General features: G+C 40.5%; 1 protein-coding gene across 24 annotated transcripts in view; it reads right to left on the bottom strand.

Annotated features, from left to right (window-relative positions):
- Positions 1 to 27,875, bottom strand: part of CAMK2D (calcium/calmodulin dependent protein kinase II delta) — a 151,654-nt gene that overhangs the window by 53,841 nt on the left and 69,938 nt on the right. For 14 of the 24 annotated variants that reach the window (XM_075750992.1, XM_075750998.1, XM_075750997.1 and 11 more), the window contains 3 exons: positions 11,867 to 11,921; positions 2,886 to 2,951; positions 213 to 285 (listed from right to left, as the gene is read on the bottom strand). In XM_075750992.1, the coding sequence (XP_075607107.1) occupies positions 213 to 285; positions 2,886 to 2,951; positions 11,867 to 11,921 (194 nt within the window). The remainder of the gene's footprint in view (positions 1 to 212; positions 286 to 2,885; positions 2,952 to 11,866; positions 11,922 to 27,875) is intronic. The other 10 variants (XM_075750986.1, XM_075750979.1, XM_075750978.1 and 7 more) reach the window with 1 other exon arrangement.

The following is a 27,875-nucleotide window of genomic DNA, read 5'->3' on the forward strand; positions in this document are numbered from 1 at the left end:
CCCCCTTTTGCCATGATGTATATTAGGCCTGTAGACTTGCAAACTGGAAAGAGGCGTCATGCATTATTTGTTCGTCTAGTTGTTTTTGAGGGTGAGTAGGATAGGCAAGGGAACATCGCAGACAACCCACCCTCTGCCCCTACCCAGCGGAAAAAAAAATAAAAAAATACCCCAAAATTCTTATATCCAATTGATGGGCACCAGATACTGACCTTCAGGTCTCTGTGAACTATGCCATTTAGATGACAATGATTAACACTTTCTAGAATCTGCTGTATACAATGACTGCAAAGATACAAGGGCAGAATGGAAGGGAGAACATTTTAAAGGCACATAATCACATTAAATACAAAAGAAAATGAAACTTCAAAAAAAATATAAAGAACAAAAACAGTTTTACACCTCCTGACACATCTTGATTGCACATCGAACTGGAACAATGTTGAATATAGAGATTATTTCCAGCTCTAACACATCCAAAAAAGCAAAGTAAAACAAACCAAAAACCAAACCAAAAAAGACATTTAACACGGAACATATGACACCTATGAGACAGGATCATCAGATTGTATTGTCATTCAGCAGTATGGAAGCTTTTTTCAAGTTTCCAAAAACTGCTACAGGAAAAATAAAGTGGAGGCATTAAAACAATTAGTGATACGTTTTGGGTTTTTAAAAATTTTTACAGTGAAGTTAACATTACAACAAGCGCTGAAACAAGAAAATGCTCAAAAATGAGATGATATACAGAAAACAAATGAAACAAAAAAAGTCAAAAGCTAAGGAAAAGCAAAACATTCATCATTGTGAATCTAAAGGTTTCTTAGAAACTCTTAGTAGAATAAAGCCAAGTCATTCAAAAAGGTGGCATGCATTTTCATTTAAAATATCGTCACGTACTAGTTGAGTTAGGAGTCACTCATAAAATGGAAATCCACATTAAAAATGTAGATAAATGTTTTATTTTGGTGCTTTAAATAATTTAATTAGCACCTAATTTTTCTATGCCCAGGTTTGCAAGTTTTGGCCAGCCTATGATGCCAAAAGGCACAACTATTCATCTTTTAGAGCACTGGAACTTTTTCAGATGTTTTTCGGTACCCCAAGAGCTTGTAATTTAATTTTTTTTTCAAGATATCCCTGCGGCAGAAGTCAGTGACTGTAAGTAATACACAGTAGTCAAGGGCCAAGGATTTGATGCTGCTTATCCAAAACGTTTTGACCATGGAATTCAGAAGGAATGGTCAGAAATCAGTAACTGGAGCCCAAGCCTGAAAACCCTTTCTTATGCCAGTAGTTCACAACTCATGGGACAGGATGGACTGCTTGTATGAGTAAAGACTACTTGCACGAGTAAGGGCTTGGAGGAGCAGACCAGTATTAACAGTCCTAGGATATGCATCTATACAGTCCATTAACTATTTCTATAGGGATACACACACACACACACGCACTATAGATATAGGTATATACACATACACATGAATGTATATATAAATAAATATATAAAAATACAGAGATGCATGATAACTAGATATTTCACTTATTTGGTCAAGTTTTTACTGAATATATAAAATGCATATATATATATACACACACATCCTATATATATATGCACAGCCCCTTCTAATATGTCAATTCTAGAACAGAAAAATTTTTTTCCTTTAAATCACGAGTATCTTAAAACCACACAATGACACCATATGCTGGCCTTTGGCATCAATATTAGAAATTTTGCTTGAATCTCAGCAGGCAAAAAAATAATTCAAAAATTTTTTTGAACATGTATCTCTTCTCCTTCCATCCCACTGAAATCACTAATTTTGTCTTCTCTTCTACAGTGTGTTTTGCTATGTGTTGTTCCACACATAAATGCTTAAAGTAATGATGTTTCTACCATTCCTACAGAAATTAGTAAGAGCGATAAACAGTGGAAGCTTCCTAATACTCAGAGTAACTTCTTGTTTGTTCGTTATTATCGTACCACTGTTGTTAGGGACACTTAATGCTTTCCGGTCATCTGCCAATTCATTCAAAATGTAAAGTAATAACTGAAAATTATATGTACTAAATACGTATCAATGGTGGTGGAGCGTAAAAAGATGAGGATTCTTTAAATTTACTTGGAGATCAATTTTCTGTGAAGAGTGCAGTGGTAGAACATATTTTCTTTAAAATAAGTGACCACAATGTTTAAGATTGACAATTATATGAGAATATTTAAGATTTATGATTATAAAATAATATAGGGCAAACAGATTCTGAGATGGAAAAATGGCCCTGATATTTTATGTCAGCACACAAATTATGATAATTGTCAACTTATTCTTCGAGTTTTTCAACAAGCACTTGCAGAAAATTGCTAGAGATTTCATATTTGAGCTCAGACTATGAGATGCACAGTATAATTACTTATTGATGAAAGACAACAAAAATGTTTAAATAGAAAAAGGAAATTAGTACTTCTGGACCAAGAACAAAAACAATATTTAACGTAAAATTCTTACAAGACCAGCATACATTCCAAACTTTGATCGGCAAATGCAAGAACCCCTAGATGAGATAGCTGAAACGTTACGTCCAGTTTGCAGAGGAGAAAACTGGGTAAGATTGTAACAACTTCACAAGTTTACAAAGGTTTTAACAAACTGAGATCCAATTTCAGCTTTTTGCGATCAGCAGCCATCAAGATTTCATACCAGTTGTCCACCACACAGTCGTGAGCTCAAAATGCCAAACTGTGCCCTTCCAAGTCTAAGAGAAATCTAGGAGAAATCCCAGAGTCTCGCAGACTGTGCTAGGGAAACCGATGCCAAACACCGTGACATACCGAAGTAACTATCCTACAATTATTAAAGGCAACGTGAGAAAAACAAATGACTTACCTGGCATCTGCTTCACTATAATATTCTCTTGCAACTATATCTTCAAACAATTCACCTCCAGTGACTCTGTTACAAAAGGCAAAACGGGAAAGGACATTTCAGAAATGAAAACGTGCATCTTAAATTCATTTGGGAGAAGTCAGAGAGGAACGACTGAAATACTTGTACAGAAATATGCAAGAGGTCTTGCCCAGCAAGGTGAAGGAACTAAGGAGAAGGTTTGCCCATCCAAATCATTATATGAATAAAAAGGATGTGCTGGAAGACCAATCGTAACTAGAAAAATCAAATCTTCTTGGGCAAGATGCCGTATGTCAGTGAAGGATGTCAAGAGTCAGTAGTAAAACTACAGGAATAAAGGGAACTGAGCAGCAAGGAACATTGCGGCTGAAGTTCAGGCCAGTTCAGGATAAACTGAGAACTGCAAGGTGAGAGAGATGTAAGAACGGAGAATACAAGAATGCTAGAAGGGGAAAAGGGTCTTTAAAGGTAGGTCAAACCACAACAGAGGTGCACCCACGTGCCCGAGTGGCTTGCTTTTTGTGCTTTTGCTAGAAAGAGGATTACTGAGCTGGAAGGAAATTATCAGTAGAAGCACAGTACCTTAAACAGTTTAATGGCAGGCTTTTTCCCTAGAAAATTTTCAGTTATGTTTGTCGAGAAAGTAGGAATAGTTCAGTGAAAGTGCCACTTAAAATAAGAGACATTAATAGTACGAGGGAAGAACTGTGCGATCCGGAGGACTAGTAACAGAAGCAACTGTGTGAGGTCGCATACTTAGGATTTCATTGTATGACCAGTGGTTTCATAGTAGGAAGTGGTTAAAAAGAAATCAAAACGTGTTGTTATAACCCAAAGATGACAGTCCAGAATGAGTCACCGGGAGGATGCTGCCACAAGCTTGGAATGCACTTGGAGTAGGGGGACAGCAATGTCCTTACGTACAGCAGTAGAATCCCTCCTCGTATCGTACAGTTCTGGTCGCTCACGTTCAGAAAAGGGAATTGAAGCAGCAATATGAGCAGAAAATTGCTACTAGGCTATCCAGTCACTCATCATAGCTACTCAGAGAAGCAAAGTCAGTTTAGCTTGGCAAATCAAATTTTAAGAGGGATGAAAATAAATACCGAAGACAAAGAGCACAGAGGAGAGTTGTAAGGGACCACATTGGTACACTAATAAATAAGCAGACAATACCTGTGAATAAATATAAGGTTAAAATCAGGAGAAGTTTTCTAACAATCATAAAACTGGTGTAATTACACAGTTTTTGGTCAAGTTATTGAGGCAGGTGCTTTATTTTTAAGATGAAGATTGATGAGCTTTTAAATAAAACCATAAAACTTGGCTGCCTGTGTCAACAAGAGAGTGGCCTCAAAGAACCAGGAAGACCTCTTTCCTGTACTCTAACATTTCTCTTTTATGGAAGAGGCTGGCATGCTTTCACAGCTAATGCAAACTTTCATAGATTCAGGTGCTGCATTGAACAGCTGAAAACAGCTGGAAACCTTCAAAACACACACAACGTGGAGTACCCAAGTGCACAGCACCTAAACACAGCCACGAGAGACAGGATGCACGAGTTAGTGCGATTCCCGCTTTCCAAAACTTTGATCCTACTGATATGCCAAGATAAACAATTCCAAATGGGAGATCAATGGTCCTATTTCATTACTGTTTATGAGTGTAGTGAATGTTCATGTAGCACATTATATTCTCAATAAATTCCCTAATGTAAAAGCCAGAGTGGGCTATGAGATGCTTAAAGATTAAGATGTTTGACAATCTAGCCCACAATGAATACGATCATTACTGAATACCATTAACAGGATTAAAAAATTAAAAATGAGGATAGTTGAAATCTTCAGAACCATAACATTTATTTGCAAATTGCTGTGCTAAGTTTGTTGTAGATCCCAGTTATTCAGTCGCATGAGACGACGACAGACATGAGCTGCTCAACCGGCAGCACAGCTCCTTGCTTCAAGAAGGCCAGTTGAAGAACTTCATTTTCGTGCTTCCATTTGCATTTGGGCTACATCGTCCTTTTTCTGAGTTTACACCTTAGTGACTTTGAAAGTAATCACTTTCAGGCAGCAGAATCCTATTCTGTACAAAAGTCTGCAATACAATCTGGAGGAGGTAAAATAGCTGACTGCCTAATTTGTACTCTCTTTTTCATTTTGTCTTCTACCTTCCTGCAACTGGCTTTGGTTGCTGTAACACAAAATGTTTGATTGATGCATATTTTGACAGTCTTTGATACCTCCTTTTGCATATATATTTGTCTACCACAGTTCTGGTAAAGAGGAGTAATTCTCACTCTCTGATGAATGAAAAAACAAAACATCCTTTGATCTTATTCTTCCCTAAAACACTTACTTTTGATCCAAGCCAAAAAAGAAAAGAAAAAGCTTTTGTCATCAAAGTGCGTTTCAGGGGAGAGAACACCAAGCTGATGCTTGTTCTTCTCACGCACGGAGAAAAGAAGGGGGTATGCGTTCTTATTTGCTGACATTAAACATTTGCTTGGCATTCATAACCGCTGTTAAATGATGAAAAAATAAAGGCAAGAACAGAGCAGGTGAATTTCACTGACAACCGAACAAGTAGTCAACAATTCCCACGCTCCGTCACTCTGAAGGATACACAAGGAGTAACTCTCAGAAGACAGCTAAACGGCCATAATGAAGGAAGGTAGCGCAAGGGACTAAGGCCAGAACTCACCTGCATCTTCGGAGCCTCTGGCTCTGAGGAAATCGTTACAGCCATGACAGTCGCCTTTGCTCATTGAGCATGCAGGACCAACGTGTCCTGGCTGCAAAAATGTCACCTGCATCATGGTACAGGACAACCAGCAGGTTGAAGGAAGCAGTTCTTCCCTTGAATTTGGTACTCGTGAGATCGTATCTGGAATAGTATGTCCCCTTTTGGGTTTCCCCATACACAAACACCATTGACATAACGAACTGTGTCTAATAGGGGGCCACCAAGATGGTTAGAGTTGGAGGCACGTGGAGAGGCTGAGATAATTTGGTTTGGTCACCGTGAAGATGGGAAGGCTCGAGGGAGATCTCCTTGCTGTCTACAGCTCTCTAATGCATGGATATGCAGAGACAGCATGAAGGGCAACAGACAAGCTGAAACACCAGAAATACCAAATAGATATAAGGAGTTGTCTTCCTTATTTACTAGGCACTTGTTGCTCAAAGAAGTTGTGGAATTTCCATCCTTGGAGATGTTCCAACCTTGACAAATCCCTGAGCAACCTGATTCAATTGGACCTTGTTCCAGAAGGAGGTCAGACCAGATAACCTCTTGGGATCCTTACCAACCTACGTTAGTCACCGATTTTATAAATAAAGAACAGAGCAGTTACCAATAAACGTCTTTTTATACTCCATACAGTTTAATACCAAAGTGGCTATAAACCATTCTACTCATTAGATGTCATTTTGCTAGGTGGATTCCCCCGCCCCGTGTCTTCAATTATGAAACATGATGGCTAGGGAAGGACTTGTGGTATCTATCATAAATACAAACTACACACATAGAAGAGGTCCTCAGTTACGAGGTTCTCCTTGCCTAGTGAAGGCCATGACCTGAAACAGAAGTGGGATGTGCTCTGGGGAGGATGCATGGCTCTGTGCTACTGCTCCCTCACCAGTGAGAGCACCAAATTGCCTTACGTGGAGGAGTGGGCTGAAATCAGAACTCCTGGAGGTTTGGCTGATCAATAGAGACACTTAGGCTGATCTCTGAAATCAAATTACAGAAGGAAATTAAAATAGAGGACTTAGCTATACTTTGACTGCTCATGAGCCCTACTAACTTTCAGGGTACAAATTAAAAGCCACTGGTTCTCACAAATTATTATTGTTCTTTCATAATTTTCTGACAAGCTTACTAAAATGGCAACAAATGGGTTTGTTTAAACAAAAGAAGTACAAGCAGCACGTAGAAACACCAAGGCCCTCTGCGCCAGGTATATCTTTCCAAAAAACTGCCGGCAGAGACAAGCAGAAGGATTTGATGTACAAAGGACGCTGTTTCTGTTTACCTCTCAGCAGACGTACGTTAAGAAGCAGTTTTTAGCTGCTTCATTCAACCGACTTTCCACACTCACTGAAACAAATCACTGCACTTACAGTGTTAGATGCCACATTTTTTTGTTGCAAACATTTGTAACAATACATACAAAAAAGCTCAACTTCATGTACCATATTCGATTGATTAGGAAAATTTACAAACATAAGAAGATATTAAAAGGAACTCCTGATTTTGCAAAGCTAGCTAAAAAAGCCTCTGCTGATGATCACACCGGCATTGTTTCCTCCTGGCTTACATTTCTTATTTCTTAAATTGCTTTCCTGATGAAGGCACAAGGAAGCAGCCTTACAAAACTGCAGTGGCCATATATTTTTTACATTTATCCGTGACCTTTCTACTTCCAAAAAAGAAAGGTTCAGGCACTTACCCCTAGGTAAACATCGTTCTGCAATGAGGCTTTTTGAGGAGGGGTATTTTTGTTTCTTCTACACAGTGCAGTCCCTCCACTTGGAATTCAACAGCAATGCCAGAATTCTAAATGTACGAATTGTTGCATCTCATCAAGCGCGTTAGAACGGGAGACACTGAAAAAAGAGAATCTCATTGACTTGCACAAGAGTCTTTGAGTGCTACAGCTGTTTCCATTCAGATACAGCAATTAATACTGACAGGATTGATGGGATTTGAGCTCATCTAACATCATTAATGCTGAAGACAATCTCACATTTGTGCTTAGCAACAGTTTAACATCTTTGTCAGCAACATGGACAGTGGGATCGCGTGCACCCTCAGCAAGTTTGCTGATGACACCAAGCTGTGTCATGCAATCGACACGCTGGAGGGAAGGGATGCCATCCAGAGGGACCTCGACAGGCTGGAGAGGTGAGCCCGTGTGAACCGCATGAAATTCCACAAGGCCAAGTGTGAGGTCCTACACGTGGGTCAGGGCAATCCCAGGAACAACCGCAGGCTGGGCAGAGAATGGATTGAGAGCAGCCCTGAGGAGAAGGACTTGGGGGTGTTGGTTGGCAAGAAGCTCAACGTGAGCCGGCAATGTGTGCATGCAGCCCAGAAAGCCAACCGTATCCTGGTCTGCATCACCAGCAGCGTGACCAGCAGGTCGAGGGAGGGGATTTTCCCCCTCTACTCCGCTCTCATGAGACCCCACCTGGAGCGCTGCATCCAGCTCTGGGGTCCCAAACATAAGAAGGACATGGAGCTGCTGAAGCAAGTCCAGAGGAGGCCACAAAGATGCTTAGAGGGCTGGAGCACCTCTCCTAAAGATAAGCTGAGAGAGTTGGGGTTGTTCAGCCTGGAGAAGAGAAGGCTCTGGGGACACCTTAGAGCACCTTCCAGTACCTAAAGGGGCTACAGGAAAGCTGGAGAGGGGCTGGTGACAAGGGTGTGTAGTGACAGGACACAGGGGAATGGCTTTTGGCTGAAGGAGGGGAGATTTAGATTAGATCTGAGGCAGAAATTCTTCCCTGAGAGGGTGCTGAGGCCCTGGCACAGGGTGCCCAGAGAAGCTGTGGCTGCCCCTGGCTCCCTGGCAGTGTCCAAGGCCAGGCTGGATGGGGCTTTGGGCAGCCTGGGCTAGTGGAGGGTGTCCCTGCCCATGGCAGGGGGGTTGGGACTAGGTGGGCTTTAAGGTCCCTCCCAACCCAAACCAGTCTAGGATTCCAGGAGATAGGCTGATGGAGAGACACACATCCTAACTACAGTTGCCTTAACCAATAAGGGAAGAGGAGTAAGAAACTTCGTGAAGTCCATTACTAACCTTACTACACACATTAATCACTTCACTGTATGTAGTGAGAGAAACATAAGAGGAGCAAGTCCTTTGCTTGGGAGAAGTATGACAGAAGGCTTAGTTCATTCTCTGAAACATGTAGGAGCCACGTTGGTGGATCAGGAAGATGCCTCTCTTCCTTGGCAGTGACACCGAGACCTCGAAAGTCACTGCTTTGTCTAGTCAAGTGCAAAACAATTACCATACTCCAGGATGACACTGCCACGTATATATTTCAGAGAAGGGGAGTCAGCAACCAAAGATAAATTAGACGTATATATATGTCAATACTTCAGTGCATCTATTTCTCCATGTGCAGGGCTGCTTACAGGAACAGCCCAATACCACGTTTTATCAGAACGCACATCTTTCATTGTTCGATGTCCAGTTTCCACATGGATTTTAAAAGACTTCCACCTTCCCATTTTGACACTAGAACTCTTCACCCAAATGCACACCTGTAATGGAGTACATTAATCAGGGTTTTTTTCTCCAGATAAAAGTGCAGCTATCACTGAGGTATACAAGTGAAGCAACAGGCTTCTCCTTCAGATTGCAGACATCTCAATGACATCAATTCAAAAGAGATTATTAGAAATTCAAAATAGAAAGTGACAATGATTGTTTTTTTTCTGTTCACAGAAAAAGCACTCTTCCTCTTCACTTTCTTATGTGGGATGCAGTCTAAAAGAAATTTCTAAAGAAACAGTCATACTGAATCCCACACAGTCTGAAAGAAATCATTAAGATAATGACATGATGGTATGTGTGGGTGGAGTGACACTGTTACACCACAGTCAAGCTCCTGTTGAATAAAAAATAAATAAATAAATGAAAGCATGTACTTGGCCTTCATATTAAAGAAGTCCATATGGTACCTTTTTTTTGTGGCAGCTCTTTTATGTATATTTATACAAGCCATTAACCCACATGTTTGTAACTGCAGTAAAAGATGAAGTTTCACTAATAGTATTAGTAAGCATTAAAACACTAATTTCTTAGTCTGAATGCAAAATTAACTGTGAACAGCCATCCTTATTAATTAGGCAAAAGCTCTTCAAGAATGCAAGATGCTGCTTTTCCAAAGACAACTACCACTCAGTGCAGGCGCTACCTCTACCATTCAAACGTTTTCTTTTTTTGCAAAATATTTCGTTTTGACAAAACCCCCAAACCACATGATCAAAACGTAAAAAAGCTCTGTGTGTAGGTATGTTGAAGCCCTCTTTCTCTGAAGAGGATGAAAAACCAAAGCTTGCGGACCGTTCCAGATGAACGGCATACGTTTGAGTCTGTTCCTATGTTTGTCCTGAATGGGACTGACAGGGAAACAGAGAAGTTCCAGCCAGGGCAGAATGCCTCCTGCAGAATCTAGTTCTCTGCCAAGACAGTATCTTTGGGTTAGGTATTAATTTTTATTGCAGAATTCAGGCTTCTATTTGTTCCGTTGCTATCGAGATACAGATATATTGGAATCTACAACTTGGAAGTTGTTCAAATGCCTTCTAGTTCACATTGCAGTCACAAGCTCCCGAGATACGTCTGGCATTATATATTCAGTTTAAGGCAGAAGTGGACTAACTGCAATTACAGTAGGCCATAGTTTCTAAGAGTACAGTAGCACAACAGAAAAAAAAAATGCCACCAGTTTATGAAAGGGATATTGTCCCTAGAACTAAGAATTCTGCATGCACTTCTTGGAAATGTTCAGGATTAAGAAGATCTTTCCAAATCCACATAGAAAGATTTCCTTTGTAGCCCTTAAAAAAAAAAAAAAAAAAGCGAAACAAACCCCAGCGCATGTCAGAGAACAAGTATGCGTGTTGTGCCCTAGAGCCATTCCCAAGCCAACAGCCAGAGCACTTCTGTCCGATTTGTACGTACCCCAGGTAAGTTCCTGTTGAGCTCAGTTAGAATTTGAGTACTGAACCCTGAATGCCTTCGCTGCAGACAAGACTATTGAAGATTTCTGTATTGCTAGTCTGAAACCTAGCCTTGAAGAAGCCTTCACAGATTTCTTTAAAGAAATTAAATCAGAAAATGAACCAGAATGTAACATGAAGATGAAAGCACATGATTGTAGAAGATCCAGGTTCTAACTTACCTACACTGAATGCAAATATTTCAGTTTGTATGCTTAGAAATGAGCTATTTCACCTTTCTAGAGGGAATAATGTATCCTCGTTCTAAGCAGCAAAATCACATTGGGCCTAAGAAAGCTCTTGAGGGTGGGGGGGGTGTTGTTTGTCAAAACCGTAAACTGCCCTGGAAAAATTTGCAGTTGAAATAGATAATTTTACTTTAATAAGTCAATTTTGCAAGACAATTCCTAAGCATTCATGTGTGCCCATACCCAGAACTAAAAGCAGTAACTTTTCAAGTGAGCAGAAAAGTTTGCCTGTCCCAGGGAAGAATGAAGAACATCAGTGCCTCTTTACGTTAAGGGTCTGAGACACGTAGTTCACGTTGTCACCATCCCTTCTTCCACTCAACAGCCTTATCTAGAAGAAACAAGCTCCGCGTACGCACAGTCGCGATCCGGACAACTCACAGGACTGAAATTCCTGAAGCAAAACAGGAAATAAGTTGGAAACTTCCTTTATGTACGTTGGGCATTTTACATTCTGAACGGTGTCAAAATGAAACATTCTATGTATCAGTCAAGACAGGAAGCGGGAATAAAATACTAAAGGAGTCTTTCCCTCTAGGAATCTCAGGCTTACCTTTCAATCCAGCAATGGAGATTTTCTGTAGGAAACTATTTTTCCACTTTTTTTTTTTTTTATGTGTCCTTTATGGACAACTGGCTTGCAGCAAATTATTTTTTGAGTCATATGTTTGCTTAGGCTTGGCAGATATCGTGCAATTTTTACTTACATACCTGCATTTTAAATTAAAATCCACTTCAACAGTGGCCCTACTTATTCAAAGGTTTTACGTGGAATTCTTACAGTGACACTTAGGGATCAGTTCTTACACATGCAAATGACGAAATACGTTACTGTTCTTCCAGCTCTGTTTATGTCTATTTGCCCAACTCATTGCACCACACCACGCATTTCTCTCGTGCGCTTGTTTTTACATCTAGAAGTTTGAATGCCGCATCCCCAACATGCTAAACATATGCAAAACACATACTTACAAGTCAAAGACTAAGTAATGGAATCCTTCTTCTGATATGCTGTCATGAAGCCGCACTATTGAAAAGGAGAAAAAAAAAAAAAGATAAACACCAGTCATCTTTTTAATGTCTTTAATGTCTGGCTTTGATTTTGGGGGGAGAAGGGAGGATTTGAATTCTACTGTAGGGCTGGTATTGCATCTGTGTGTGTTCTCATTTGTGGTTTTTTAAAAATTCTCTACCCTCAGATGGTCTTTTTCATAAAGTGAGCTTAATAAAGAAACCAAAAGACTGTACGTGGAGCTCGCCGTACAGTTATTTTGAAATGAGCTCTGCTTTTGCTATGCCACAAAAGAACGCTGCAGTCATTTCCTACCACCTCCTGCACGTACGGGCACGTACACGCACGCTGCACCTTGCCTTTGCCCTTCACGCCGAATCGTGACTAAACAAGTACTAAAAGCACAGTCAGATTTCATCTTAATAGACTGTATTAATATGATTCAACTCCCTTTTTCCCAGGCAGAACCTCCAATCAATCTTTTAAATACCACACGCAGGAGTCTCCAGTCACTGGACTTTTATTACCTTAAACAGTATTCTTAATGTCATTCAACTATTTTCTCAGCAGCAATACATCCTAAAAGCTGTAAACAAAACAAGATGGGGGGGGGGAAAGCCACAATTAACCATAGATTTCAGCAGAATAACAAACTTTAAGGGCTATGTTAACAAATTCCATAATCAGACATTAGACGCTGATTTTGAAAGAGAAGGCATCGTTGCTAAGTAAAAGCATTTGAATATACTACGATAAATCGAAAGCAACAGTGCACATTCCATTAATAATTCAAGATTCTTTCTTCAACTAATAATTGAAAAGGAACTTAAATTAAAAATAAAATCGCTGTCTGCAGTCCCTAGAGTAATTTGCCTTTTTTTAGTCTCACCTTCTCCTTATTCTAACTTTTGATTAAATGCCTTCAATTTTAGTTGAGATAAAATAGTCAAATATTTAAAGTAGTTAACAACTGAGACAGTGCCTAATTTCACTGTAACACGGTCAGCTGCAAGCGTGTATAAAAATACAGTACTTCTTCCTTTGCAAGCCAGCTTTCTGTTCACTGGAAACACAATAATAACAACAAAAAATGCTTGTAGGTGAAAAAAATACAACAGCTTCTATGTGATTTATGTATATTCCCTTCAAGACCCAAACCAAATCCAACTGCTCATTTCCTCCCTATCAAATAAGGACAACTAGATAATAAGCAAATCCATACCACACCATTAAGAACAGTCTTCCAGAAGACCAATTCAAGCCCACATTTCTTATTACAGACTCCTTAAGCAAAATAAGAACATAACCACGAAAAAAAGAAAGGATATTATGGGAGTACTTATATCTCCGCAAGACAGAATCCGTAAGATACTGACTCCTTGCGCTCATTCAGACCTTGTACCAATCTGCAGGGTATTTTCTTGGTGGGATGTCTGTGCATGGGAGGCCAAAAAAAGATCAGTGTAGGAAGAGAAGAAATTTTGAGAATGGCAAGCTTATTTGTATAGCTTGAATTAGCTCAATAGAAAGCATGGTATTAAACACCGGCCTTAATCTGAAAGAGTTTTATATTCATTTATGAAAGCTGATAGCTAAAATAAATAAACCTCTCCAACTCCAACACTTGACATGTGTGAAGCTGCTCAGAGAAACAAATTAGATGGAGGAGAATTCTCTTGCTACGCGTCTGATGAGTGCTGCGATGGCGAAGGGTATGCTGGTTGGAAACCTCTTAATAGGAATATGGATGAGAAACCACGAGGGAGCTAAAGCCTCTAGAATTGCCAACCGCATCAGTATGAGAAAAAAAGAAAGCTCTGACTGAAAGGCTGGCAGATGTCGGGTAAGGAAGGCATTCCTTTCTCAAAAAAAGAAGAAAAAAGAAAATTGGCTGCATCAAACAGCTACCGGCTCCATTTCTGGAAAGATGCAAAAGGATGCCATGTCTAGAAAATACTCATTAGCCTTTCCAGTGCTTGTCAAAGCCGGCAAATCTACAGCGTCCTAGCGATTAAAACCCCATGTCTTGTTTACAGACACCTATGTATCCGTATCTACAGTTTTCCCCAAGAACGCACTAGTCGGCTGCAGAACTTCATCTTGCATTTGAAGAATTCAAATCACATCATGGTAGAGCTATGAATTAAGTCCTGTGGTTTTTCTTAATTACTTTAAGTGAAACGGCAATTTCCAAGGCTAATTTTCCCACAATACATGAAGCTTTGTCAGTAGTTCAATCCAAATCGTTATCACTTACAGAAGCAAATAAACAAACCAGGGTACCCTAAAACTGCTTCGTGATCAAAGGTGAGCTGATGAAGAAAGTGTAAAGGAAAAGCATTTTCAGATTTCTCCAGATGGTTGCTTTATGTATTAATCATTTTTCATACAATATGTGACATTTAAAAAAAAAAAAAAAAGAAATAAACAGGACTTTTTTTTACTTAATAATATTTAGCCCGGGGAAACATCTTGTGTTTACACAATACTGAAGAGAAAACCAGCTCTTGGCTGAGTCACTGCCCAGAGCTCGTGATGATTCAGAAGAGCCAAGTAGGTCTAAATCAGAATTTATGGTTTTGGCTGGTTCTATATTCTAGATTGGTCTAAGTTTTTACCAAGTGCAAGCCTTGAGCATAACAGACCAAGGTAGTACACTGCTGCTGTAGTAAAACATGCCCTATCTGTAGACATTACAGGGACACAGAGTTTAGGATGTTGGAATAAAATAGTGGAAATATCAAACAGTATGAAATGTAATTGATTAAAAAACTAGAGTACACCGAAAGCGTAAAAATAATTAAGGAAGTAACAACAGCGTAGCAACAGCAAGAAATAGGAATCTTGCAGATCTTTGAACTAGGGCATTTTCAATGTCTCCTTAGGGAATTAAAGATACGTTATTTATTCATGTCTTCAGTTACGTCTTTAAAAAAAAAGTAATAAAAAACCAACCCACAAAACAAAACAAAAAACCCCACCCCAACAAACCAAAATCAACTTTCTTTCTGGTTGCATTCTTTGAGACCCCCAAATGGCTGGTCTTTAAAGCAAACCAAACGTGAGACCGTCTACTAGCCTACAACTGTATCCTCACATTTCTAGCTCAGAGACGCCTACAACATCTGGATTTGAGTACACTACTTTGTACAGTAGGATCCAAGATGCTACTCACGGACGAACGCTCAGAAATTAGCCGTGGGATTTGGTACAGACCCTTGGGTATGTCACAGAGATGCAACATTACCCTACAATAGTAAATTTTGGAGTGCAGCTAGTGCGTTTGACATATGGCTCTCCAAAGTAGTTTTAAAACTTTTAAAGATTTAATACCTGGCAAATTATACCTTTTGACAGAAACTGCTTGTTCCTGAAATAGATCCCTAACTGAACTGAAAGCATAACACTTTTTTTGGATTCAAAGCAACATTCCTCTCCTTGCTGCTCGCTAACAGCATTATATTCAGACAGGCAGAAGCCTTCCTATTTGATTTCCTGTATCATGTACAGATATCAAGGACTACCAAATACTTCTGGTGAGGCAGAGTATTTGCTGCCAACTGCTTTCAAAGAGCTCAACACGTAAAACAGTCCAGATTTCTGAAACGTCTTTAGAGAATTGAAATAAAGTATGAAATCTCAAAATTTAGAAATGAAATCCGCCTTTAAAATATTACTGTGGTATTAAAACCAGACTGTCTTGGCTTGAGCTTGCGGCTACAAAACAGTCAACAGCCTATATTCATACGCATGCTAACAGCCTATATTCATACACATACTCAGTTTTCAGGGTTCACTCCTACTCCAGCGTGGATTTGCAGGCAACCGGCTGAAGCAAAGGACTGTATTCCTTAATTACCGCTGTATTTTTTAAACACAGAATGATATTCTTAGGCGCGTTTATGAGAAAGTCATCTCCTAGGTAAGGATGAAGTCAACATGAACTACAGTCATTAAGGCACAGTTTTCAAACTGTGACCCTGAAGCGACAAAGTCATAGGAGAATAAGCTGCATTTCATTGCCTTTGGTTCATGGCAGTCCAAAACCCTGTTCTTGCTCTTTTCTTTTTTTTAAATAATCATGTCTTGTACTGCTAGGAACATTCATATTTAAGCCTGCAATAAATACTTCATATTTATACAAATGGAAATGGGCACACTAGTACAACTATTGCACATATATATATGCAATATATATTCTCTGTCAGAGAAAATACCTTGCCTGCCACGACACAGCATATCAAAACTAGAGCCAAGGGCACAAGTTTTGTCCTGGAGAGAGTCATCTCCCATACCCGTGACTAAGCAGACCACCACGGCAAGGCGTGACGGGCCTTCCAGAGCTTCAGTGACTGCCTGAAACGGGACGTGCTCTCGCTTTGCCACATCCTATTCTAGAAGAGGGCTGCTTCGTTCAGTGTCACCGCAGAAGCATAGCTCCCTTCTGACTAGAAAAGGATTGCGATTTGAGATGACAGATGATGTTTTTTCTCAGCCTGGTGAAGCTATTTCCTTCCTAGCCAAACTCTAGTCTGACCTGTCCATGGGGAAATCTTCAAGGATCACATTCTTTCTTTTTCTTTCCTCTCAAATGTCTGAATCACAGAAGCGAGACAGGATAAATCTTTCTCTGAATCAGGATCACATGCCCCTGATTGTCTCTGAAAAGGAAAACAGGCTGAGGCAGCCAGGGAAGATCAAAACTGCTTTTTGGCAAGTGCTCACGTTGGCTTCTTCAGTCAGTTCGGATATGGTTTTATTACAGTAAATCTGCTAGGTGAAAATCCCAAATAAGCACGGGCAAAGGAGAAGAATCTGCAGAGAAGACAAGACAGCGAGACAACCCGGAGTAAAGGCTCCATGACAGCACCAGGGCAAGTCCAGCACGGCTCAGGCTTTGCCGCTGCACTCTGCCTGATGCTCAGCTTTTCACTGGGGAAGACAAGGGATGTCGTGATGACAATTTGAGAAGCTATTCACAAAGTTTAAGAGGTGATTCACTACAAAAAGTATTTGTGTATTCATCGCCAGCATATATAGTTCTTTACGCAGATGTATCGGGCAGGATTCAGGCACGCCAACCCAAAAGGCAGCAATTACAAAGATTATTCATCCAATGTAAGAAATCCCATCAGTAACCCACGCTGAGATTCCCATTTCTCCAGAGACAAAAAAGCATTCATCAGTACAAACAGTTGCATTTATCTTTTTCGAAGAGATTACAGTTAGACCTAATCATTATTAACTGGAGTTGTTCCGTGAGCGCTGTCATGAACAAACACGTCTATGGCGGAAAGGGCCCAGATTCATTATTTTTTCCCTCCTGCCTGCTGTAGCACCACGGTCATTCTCCTCGGAGAAGGTGTTTAACAACCTTTGACTTAAACAAACCTGTTGCTCTTCAGCAAACCGCTTGAAACGCCTGATAGGAATCCACGGAGCACACAGCTCGCTCTTTTGGAAAAATGGTAGAGTCATAAAAGAGCAGGAATATCCCTTTGGCGTCAGCACTGATTTTCTTCTGAAATACTGTCCGATCACCACTCTGTGTTAATCACTGCAATAATTGAAGGGAGAACTCCTATTAGCTTTATTAGCTTTATATTTAGCCATTAGCACGGGCAAGCTCCCATCAGACTAAAAAGTAAAATTATCTTTATTTGACTTTTTGTGCTGAACTATAGTATTTTGTGTCTATTCAACAGAAAACAGCTTGATATAATGGCCAAGCAACCTTATTATCTCCCTTCTGAATTTCTGCCTTTAAAGGGGGAAAAAAAAAAAAAAAAAAGAAAATAATAGTATTCCACATATTTTCAATGCAAATCAAATTCTTCCAGCTAAGGAGACAGGTCAAACAGCAGATAAAGTCAGATAAAAATTCTTGAGGATAAAGATATCTAATCATATCTAAAACTATTGCCCAAAACATTTATTTTTTGTGAAACTGCTGAAGTGATAAATTTGGTATCTGAAGGAGTTCACATTACAAAGACAAAAGATTTGAAAAGACAGAACTTCAAACAGAAGTTACGGTTCATGGTCAGTACAGCAGCTGCACAAATGTGCGTGGAGGGTGTCTCATTAGAAAAGAGTCATTCCATGCAATCCCATTCTTTGTGTTCGTTAATAAAGCATGGAAAGGGCTAACGTAGTTAAGGGTAATGTACTTGAAGACACTCATTTTCCCTTTGGCGCTAAAGAGTAAGATCCATGGACTCCCAGAAGCATCAATCCTCTAACTCTGTGAAGCTAGATGTCTCCAATTAGTGCACTGTTAGAAAGTTATAGGGCTCATTCATCAATAGTACAGGTTTAAAAAGGGTTTGAAAGTCACAGAAGCCATGTTGTATTTGCTGAAATATGTAAATTATCTCTTCAAGTTCTGGCCTTCCTGCAAGACGAGTGAAGTAAAGGGACAGATGTGCTTTCCCTCCGTGTTGACTTCCAAAAATGTATTACAGTATTTATGCAGAGCTTTTGCAGATCACTCTTATTAGAAAAAAAACCAACACAAAATCACCACACCTTTAAAAAATTAACTTGATTACTTAATGGAAGGAACTTAATGGAACGATTTGATTTAATTTAATCTTGGGTTTTCTATGAATCGGTATCTGCCTGCCACTAGGTAGGGGATAAGCTGTTGCATTTGAAAATAAAGAGGTAAAACAAAACCTGAAAAAACCTCAGTCACTGAAAAGGTATAACCAGATAGGGTTTTTGGTAATACCTGAACCACTGATTTTCTGTTTCACAACACCTGTTTATAAGCATTTGCTGCTATCTCGTCTCTGACCAAGAACGCCTCGCGCTCAGCAAAACCGCCTGGCTGGGAGGCGGCAGATCCGCAGTGGCGTAGCACTGCTAGGACGCAGACCTTCCTGCAAAGGCACCCTTTGCCATCCTTCCTGTTCTACTAAATCAACAAAGCTGGTGAGGGAAAGAAAATAAAGCTACCAACTTCATCAGAAACTCAGGTGGATGCCAGTGCAGAAGTCATTACAGCTGTGCCAAGAATACCGACCAAAGTCCAAATTCATCCTCTAGCTTTTAGTCTAGATCGCAAGCTAAACAGGATAACACAAAACTGCACGTGGGAGCAGAGCTGTGGATGCAAAAGCTTGCAAACCACTGCTCAGGAGGGCTGGTGTTTGCACTGATCGACATCTGCTTCCTTCAAAAAAACCCCATCTTCACTGCAACCTCATTCTCTGTACCTCAACGCTCCACGTTTTCCCATCACCGTCACTGCTTCCTCTCTTTTGATCCGTGACATAAATAATCTCTGCTGAGCAACCAAACTCCTTAAACCAGTGGTGCATAGTAACACAGTCACGACTACAGCCTCCAGACATTCAACTCAACACAAAACAACCCTGCTTCAGCCTGCGCCGTAGTTACTGCTGTGGCTACAGCTCCTGGTTTGTGCAGCTTAGATACTGCTTTGCAAACAACCCATTACACGTATCAGTCAAACGTAGGAAGAACACTGGACGAATACTCAGGTACTCAGCACTGCATCTCTCCTACCATTAACAGACCGACGTCCAGTGTCTAAGCGAGGTAGCCGAAAGCTGATCTATGACCACAGAAGAGAGGATGCATGGAGTGAAACCCCCTGTGGGGAGTGAAACGGAGCTGGCAGCTGTGTGGAGCGCAGGTCCCCTGTCATCTGCTGAGCCAGAAGATGAGGGACGCCCAAGTCCCAGAGCAGCGCTTGGCTCTCGCCGTGGGTGATGGGCAACGCTCCTCGGTGTGCAGGGAAGCGTCCTTTTCCCGTTGTTCACCGTTCAGGAGCTCAGAGTCAGAAACTTGGGTGGCAGTGTTAAAGCCGAGATCTCTCCTTACACTTAATACTTCCTCATACACAATACTATTCTTCTGAGACCATGACAGCCTGGGGCTCTCTACGATAAAGCTGCTCAGTTACAGTAGAAAGAACTTTGCAAATATTAATAAAAGCCATTACCTAACAATCTGAAATATTTAGAGATTAATCTCGTAAGATTAGTACAGCAGCACTGCTCAAGGGCAGCTGATTTCTGAAAGACATTAAACGTAGAGTATTGCTTTGTGTGTCTAAGAAAATAATCCTCCCCCATGCTGTTAAATACACAAGCGCTATACTGCAATACTTACTACCATTAAATGCAAGCCAGCAGCGCTGCGTACACTATTAACAGGTGTATATTCAGCAACAGTGAAGGAAAACTATATAGCTTCCAAATTCACTCAAAAGATAAACAACTTTTTCTTACGGTGCAAATTCACGGTTATTTAGGGTCAACAACTTGAGAAAAAAATCCTATTAATCTGCATCTGTACTGGTATAAGGAAAAATGACGGGAAAAATAATTAGGCAATTTAATATTTGGAAAGACTACATTTGTCCCCAAGGCACTCTAACAGTAAGTGTTAACTAGTATGAACCAAATGCCATATATTCTAAAAATACTCATTTGTGACCAAACCCCTCCCCCATCAAGGCACTCACACAATAAACTTCTATATTCTGATTAAATGCCAGGAATATTTACGTTCCCAGCTTTCATTAAAACTCCTCAAGTCTAATTGCATGCTTAGAAGCCAGTTTGCCAAACCATTAACTTTGGTAAAAGATTCTCGCTACACCGAAAATACAAAATTATTTGCTGAAGCAGATAAAAGACCGGATTTGGAAGTGAGACTCAGTCAGTGGAGGTACCGATTGCAAAGCGGACGGCCTGGAATTACCACCTCTTTTGGCATGAGGAGACTCTTGCTCCATTCCTGCCGGACGAAGACCCGACACTTTATAAACAGGTCATCAATACGCTGCAAGATACACCTTGTGGGAAACGTCAGGGAGAGAGAAAACAAGAAAGAATGCTTTAGAAAAAGTACGTTTTGTGATCAGAGGAGGCTCATTGAGCTACTAAACGCCCTAAAAAACCCCAAGCAGCTTCTTCTCAAGTCTTAAGCAGGGATGTACAAACGCAGGCAGACCCTCGGGTCGAGGTTCTGCTCGTGCTTCAGGCACTAAGTGCTAAAGAACGGAACTTAAAATACAGAATAACAACAACTCTGACACTTTCTTTTTTAACCAACAGGGTTTTGTTGCACTGTAACACAGGTGCGTGTGTGCATTTACACGTGCACGCACAGAAGAGTACTGTGCAATCATATCCCAGATCCTTGAAGTTAGAAGGAACACCTAGAGTTACATGCCTTTAATTATTCATACATGAAAAGAGCAAAATCATATACAGTTTAAAAAAAGAAGAGAGCACTAAAATGTACACCTGTATCTTTATGTCTTCATTTAACATATTATCATGTCATTTACTAGAAATCCTGTATTTCAGGTTGAGCTATTTCCTCTTTGGAGTTAAAGCCCTGATTTTGTAAGTTTAACGAGATTTTTTACAACACAACAAAAAGCCTTACAAATGTCATCAGATTAAGCCTTGCGAGGATAGCTGCATGGATTACAAGAAAGTCTGACACAATTTTTTGCTCAGAGCCAACTGATGTCTCAGCTGCCAGTGTTGATGCTTTAAGCATTAACATTTTTTAACCATTTTAGCACTCCTCAGAACGTGCAAGAAGAGCAATAGTGACAATCTGCACAAGACTTTCACAGAGTGTTAACTAATAAAAGGACAAGCTGTAACATAGAGATGTCATTAATTAAAATTAACAGGTTCGGAAAACCACACAGCGTACTTTAATGGGGGGAATGTAATTTGCTTAATTTTTCTAAAAGAAAGGCCTAGTTCTCATGTTCAAATAACTCATCTTTATAGACCAGCGATGACGAAATCGCCACAGTGGCTGGGCAGCTCATCATCGCTTGTCAAGATTCGTTATGAAGTGACACGCAGCATTTTAGCAATTCAAGATACTGAAGTGATGGAAAAGATCAAATGAAAAATGGAACGAAACCCGCTCAACGCACAGAATCAAACACCCTAATTAGACAAGCAAGAGAGTCTGTTAATCCCTGCTGGATGGATAACTTCTGGATAGATACCTTTGCCAAATCTAAATGTGGTAGAAGAAAGCTTTCAGCTCGGCTCTGGATGCATCACAAGAAAATAAAACCTCGGGCAGAATTGCCCAACTGTCAATATCAGCCTGTGTCTCTTTTAATATTTCCAGTGCTGGCCAAGGTTGTAACCAGATCTATAGAAATAACATGTAGGACTACACGTCGACAAAATTGGATCTTGGGGGGGTTGTAATCAATGAGCAGGACACAGCCTCCCTTCTTGGCTTTCCTCTCTTGAAACACATTAAACACAGAAATACAAACAATTTACATAATGACCACTCAGAGAAGTATGTTTGGTTATTTTTTAAATGCTCCCCCTTCATGAGGATGAGGCCCCAAGGTATTTAAAGGCATCACCTTATGAAAACAAAGTCACTCTCCTTCAAATATTTTAAACAAAAAGGGAAGCAGAGAATTGTAATCCTGTACCACAGAAAAGAAACGCCTCCTACTCCGCCAGAACCTCTCATAAAGGAGCAAGGCATGCACCACCCAGCTTTAGACAATGTTTTCAAAGCAATGAGCATTGGATTTAAGGCACCTCTAGTGACAATCATTTTCAGAAAACCTAGACCAAATTCTTTCAGTCCGTAGCAGCAATTGCTATAGCTAAATTCCAAACCTCACACTCAATACCCACTTAAAATACAAACATTAATTCTGTTGAAGGAATTCTTTTCAGATTTTTGACAAAACAGGCATTTTCTGTCTAAAGCAGATATATTATGGAGGAAAAAAATGAAACTGAAATTTTTTCTGGAACCCATTTAGAATAGCATCCCAGTCACTTTGGTGGAACACAGTCCATCAACTTTGGTGTAGAAGATGCTTGTAAACAAACTACATTCACGAGGAATTTAATAAATGATCCCGTAATGTGACAAAGAGCAAGCTTTGCTTGCTATGTAATGGAACGTAAATCTTAATTATTAAGGATTGCGTTCCCCCCTGCTGCGATAAAACTGGCCACAGAAAGTATTCCACTTCATTGTACCAAGGCACTTAACCACTTGAAGAACCTGATTGGAACAAAAATCTCTAACAAATATGCTCAGAGAAATAAAGAAGCACATGTAAACATTTGCAGAAATCCTTTCCATACGGAATGCATCTGTTGGGGGGAAGGGGAGGGAATTTTACATGCAAACTCATTTTTCCTGTCGTACTTTTACATTCCGCTGGGTTGCCCAGCTAAGAGAGCCTTTGCACTGCTCTGGGTCCCTCCCTCTATCACCCCATCCCGTTTACGCAGTTACATGAGGCCGCAGCTCCGCAGTGAGCCAAAGGAGACGACAACTCAGATGTTCACATCTTCGAAAACTGCACTTTGCCTCGTTATCTTCATCAAAATGGCCTCGTCTCTGATTTCTGTATAAATCAGCTCACAACAACCTGTACGTAGGTTAATAAGTCTATTAAATACACTTCCGCAGTAGCTTCTAATTTAAGTGATAATCATGCACACAAACGTGGTTTTTATAGCATGTTATTCATCCTAGACATAAAAACCTGCTCCACAAATTGGCTTTTTAAAGTAAATAAGGAAGACTAATTATCCCTGTGGAAACAAATCCCTGCCACTCGTGTTCAAGGAATCCCGGCAGATTTCATTGCCAGCTATAACAAAGAATCAAAAACATATTTCCATGAGGCTAAACTGTGGAAACTTTCCATTACCTACAATACTTCCCAAACCAGAAGAGGCTTTTGGGGAGAAAAACAAAACAAATTTTACTGCTAAGACATGACTTCGAGATGAGGAACCCATGGACAAGCCACGCACCCCCGGAATAGGAAGGCTGAGTGTCTAAACCTTGGGAAGAAATGACTTCTGAGATTTAATAAGTTAAGCAGGTAACGGCACAACGTGCGAGGAACGCTCCTCTTGGTCTTCCCTGTTGTGGGGACGAGGGTACAAAATGTCTCCTAAGCTCTGGCCTTAAATATATATCAATATATGTTAGACACTGTGCATAAAATAGGTTGAATGTAGTTTTTCCGAGATATATGTCAAAATTATCGTCGCGGTCATCTTGATCTCCTGAAAATACGCAAGTTCAGAAAAAGCTGCTACTGTGCTTTGCTTTTTCACAAAAACTACACTTAAGACCTTGTAAACAATAACAAGCCATGAAGTTCCTTTTACCCCAAGCTGGAATAAATAACCTTTAAAATGGAAACTTTAACACTGCTCTTATTACAAAACACAAATGGATTAGAGAGCCAAAAGAGACCTCAGCATTATTTGAGCTTCCCCAGTTTTCCCAGGAGGAGAACAGAGGCAGAAGCAAGGATTTAGTTGGTTTACTGTATTTTCTCTTTTGCCTCTAAAGCTTTACCTCATTTTCAGATGAAGTTGTCTTGGGGAATTCCTGCCACCCCTCTCAGTGGGAAGACGACAACAGAATATACAAAGAAACTTTATTTTCCCTTATTTCTTACTAGAGACTGTAGAGCGAGTATTATAAATACTACTTGTTAAGAACTTTGTCTACCAGAGAAAAAAGCTCTAGTTTATGTTATTATGTTGGCATAAAACCAAAGTTTATACTCTTTTAATTCAGCTTAAAACAAAATATCAGCTAACGTAAACTGAAACAATTTCCCAGTTTACAGAACAGGAGATAGCCACAAAAAAATAGCCACATCAGTTTAAAAATAAATCAGCTTTTGATTAAGTTGAGGCAGGTTTTATATGCAAATAGACCTAAACTTCTGCTCCCTACGTGTGAAGTTTAACAGTAAGCGCCGTTGTGCTGGAAGTGTTACGTTACACGTCCGATCCAGGGCAGCCGTCCCGACACGTCTCACGTGAGCGAAGGACCGAATGCAAACTGAACACTCCTGCTTTGGCAAGTTTTGCAATTCTGAGTGTATCTTGCTACATACATCTTCTTGCAGCTTACGCCTGCTTGGCTAAATCTTTCAGTTCTGTGAGTGCTTCATCATGTACTTTATACGTGGCTATACTTCTTCTTTGTAGATGATGAAGCCTGGCTAAATGTTTCTATAAGATGACCTTGTAATTCACAAAAGGTGAATTAAAATAATGTCTTCCAAGTGAACCAAAGCAAAAGGAAACATCTTTTTGCCCTATTATCATTTCACATTCTATCTTTTGGGGAATGAAGCTATTATTTTTGTTATGTTACCCAGTACCACTGCAAATTTAGCCTCTCTGTGCTTTTATCTGATGGCTTTTTCTAGCATCTGTGCATGAAAATAAGGCTAAAACCACTTTCGTAGGATCGAGTCCCAAAATTTTGTGTTACCGGCTTTAAGGAAAAAGACCTAAACCATCATTCTAATCACATCTCTGTCCTTGGGGTCCTCTCCCACAAACATCAGTCCCGAATGTCAGCAATACGGTCAACCCAGAGATCAGCTCCGTGCGTACCGCTGCAGCAACGCACACCATTGCCGTTTGTGGTATGTAAAACTCGGGTGTCCCCTTGACTTGAGATTACCCATTCCTCATGCAAGAGCTTCTTCATGGTAGCACCAGGGGAAACGTAGGGACTACGTATTTTCTTCCATCCACTTCCTGAGGAAGCTATAACTATTGTGAAAAGAGCAGTTAGGTAGGTTTTATTAGGACCCGATTAGTTTCTCACGGCAATACATTGGTTACTATGCGGCGAAAACTCCCTGAACACATGCAGTCAGGGAGCAAAGAGGCTCACGCTGCTTTCCTAAATGTTAAAATAAAACTATACCATTAATTTATCCGGTTTTAACTGAGCATTGTGCTGTGCCAGTACACAAAGCGGCGATGGGCTACGGTAGGTGGAGAGCTTGCCTCCTCCGAACAGGAGTTTCCAACAGAGCCAGCTGCAGAGGAAGGGAGGCTTCTAGCTAACGCTGACTAGTTCAAGATGTTTCCAAAGATTATTGACTTTGCAGAAGGATTTCTGCCGCTAAGTCCCCCCCTCTCATAGCAGGGCATGATTTAGCAGACAACAGTTATCGACAAATATATTTTCATTTGTAATTGTTATAGTTACAACATGTTTCCCAGGGCATGTCTTTAGTGCAAATGGGAACATAGTGTAGAGATATCCAAAACGACTTTAAACAAACTGGTGTGTGCACCTCTATCAGTTTAACTGTATCGGCGTGACTGACTTAACCTGCTCTTTGACAACAGCAAAGCCAAGAAGCAAGCCCAGGCGTCTTTGCCCTATGCCACAGGTTACAGTGAAGACGCACTGAAGTCTGTTTCTTGTACTCAGTGCAAATCCGAAAAAGCAGACTGTCTGAAAAGTCTTGAGGAAAAAAAATAAAGGTTACTTAACTGGTCTCTTATTTCTCGCTATCTGTATGATGCTGCCGACATCCATATCAAATGTAGTGAACAAAAATTTGCTGTAACCTAGATAACCAAAGCTTCTACAATCAATCAAGACAACATATAAGCCGTAGAAGCTTTCAGTAGCTTACCAGAGCGTAAGACAGAGATTCCAAGTACTACACCAAGGCAGGGTGTTTCCATAATAATCCCACTCCATCTCTATCCACTGGGCTGGGCTCAAAACCGTCTGTATTATTTCCTGAGAGAATGTGGCTTCCCCCTGTATCAATTAACTATCACAGTAAGTCATGCTACCAGAACTGAAGACAACTATAAATTACTATCATTTTCCTAACGTGCAAGTTTACAAGTGAATGATGATCCTAAATGATTGAAAGGGTTTGTTTTACAAAAGGCAGGGAATGCATATTAACTTAATAGATGACAAACTTGAGGCTTATGATGAGAAGCTGCCATTGTCTTTTAATCACAGTCTCACAATAAATGGGAATTACAGAGTTTGTCCTGTCCCACGGGACCATTTGTAAGATTGTAATTAGCTCAGTGAAAACCCACATAAACTTGGATGGAAGAGAAGCTGCAAGAGAGAGCTGGAAGCCGGTCTGTATTCACAAAACCAGACTGCTCGCTGGAGCATCTCTCTAAATATTCCTCTTATGTAATGCATCCAGTAACTCCCAAAATACATAGAATCCTAATATCATAGTATGGTTTGGGAAGGGACCCTAAAGCCCACCTAGTTCCAGCCCCCTGCCATGGGCAGGGACACCCTCCGCTAGCCCAGGTTGCCCAAAGCCCCATCCAACCTGGCCTTGAACACTGCCAGGGAGCCAGGGGCAGCCACAGCTTCTCTGGGCACCCTGTGCCAGGGCCTCAGCACCCTCACGGGGAAGGATTTCTGCCTCAGATCTAATCTCAATCTCCCCTCCTTCAGCCTAAAGCCATTCCCCCTTGTCCTATCTCTCCCTGCCGGAAGGCGCTCTGAGGTTGCTGCAGCCTACAGAAGATAGCTGCAAGCCACTTGGCTGCAATGAGGACTTTAAATCACCAACCACTTCTTTCCCAACAAGACTGCATAGCCAAATTCAACATAATCCTAGCAAGAACACCCTCAATATTAGAACAAGTACAACTTGATGGCATACAATTAAGTCTGTCTCAAGGTCACTTGATAAACAAACGCATAAGAAATAAATTAATTAAAAAGCACTACTTGGATGATACAAATGCTGATACACGAGTGCTATTCAGCTCTGTGCAGCACAAGAGCAGAAGCTGTGGATTTGATTACAGTACAAAACCAGAACACCTTCAATATACAAGTATCAGGAGCAGAATGCCATCCTCGGCCCGGTGTGGCTGTAATGAGAAGTTGGATGTACGTAAAGGAGACAGACATCTAAAGGACAAACTAAAATTAGAAGCACATTCCCCTGGGCAGTCCATGAGAATACTAACACTCTGGTGAAGCCACTAAAAAAAGAACTTCCAAATTTGGAAGGTGACTGGGAGGAGAGAGGTATCATTAAACCCCTATCAACTGGAAAAAATCCCGGATCAGCAGTTTTGTAGGAGTAAGAAAGTCTTCAGTGCAGAAATCCACAAAAACCAGACCAAACCG

Source organism: Balearica regulorum, chromosome 4 (genome assembly GCF_011004875.1).
Source record: "Balearica regulorum gibbericeps isolate bBalReg1 chromosome 4, bBalReg1.pri, whole genome shotgun sequence".
In the NCBI taxonomy this organism is placed as follows: domain Eukaryota; kingdom Metazoa; phylum Chordata; class Aves; order Gruiformes; family Gruidae; genus Balearica; species Balearica regulorum.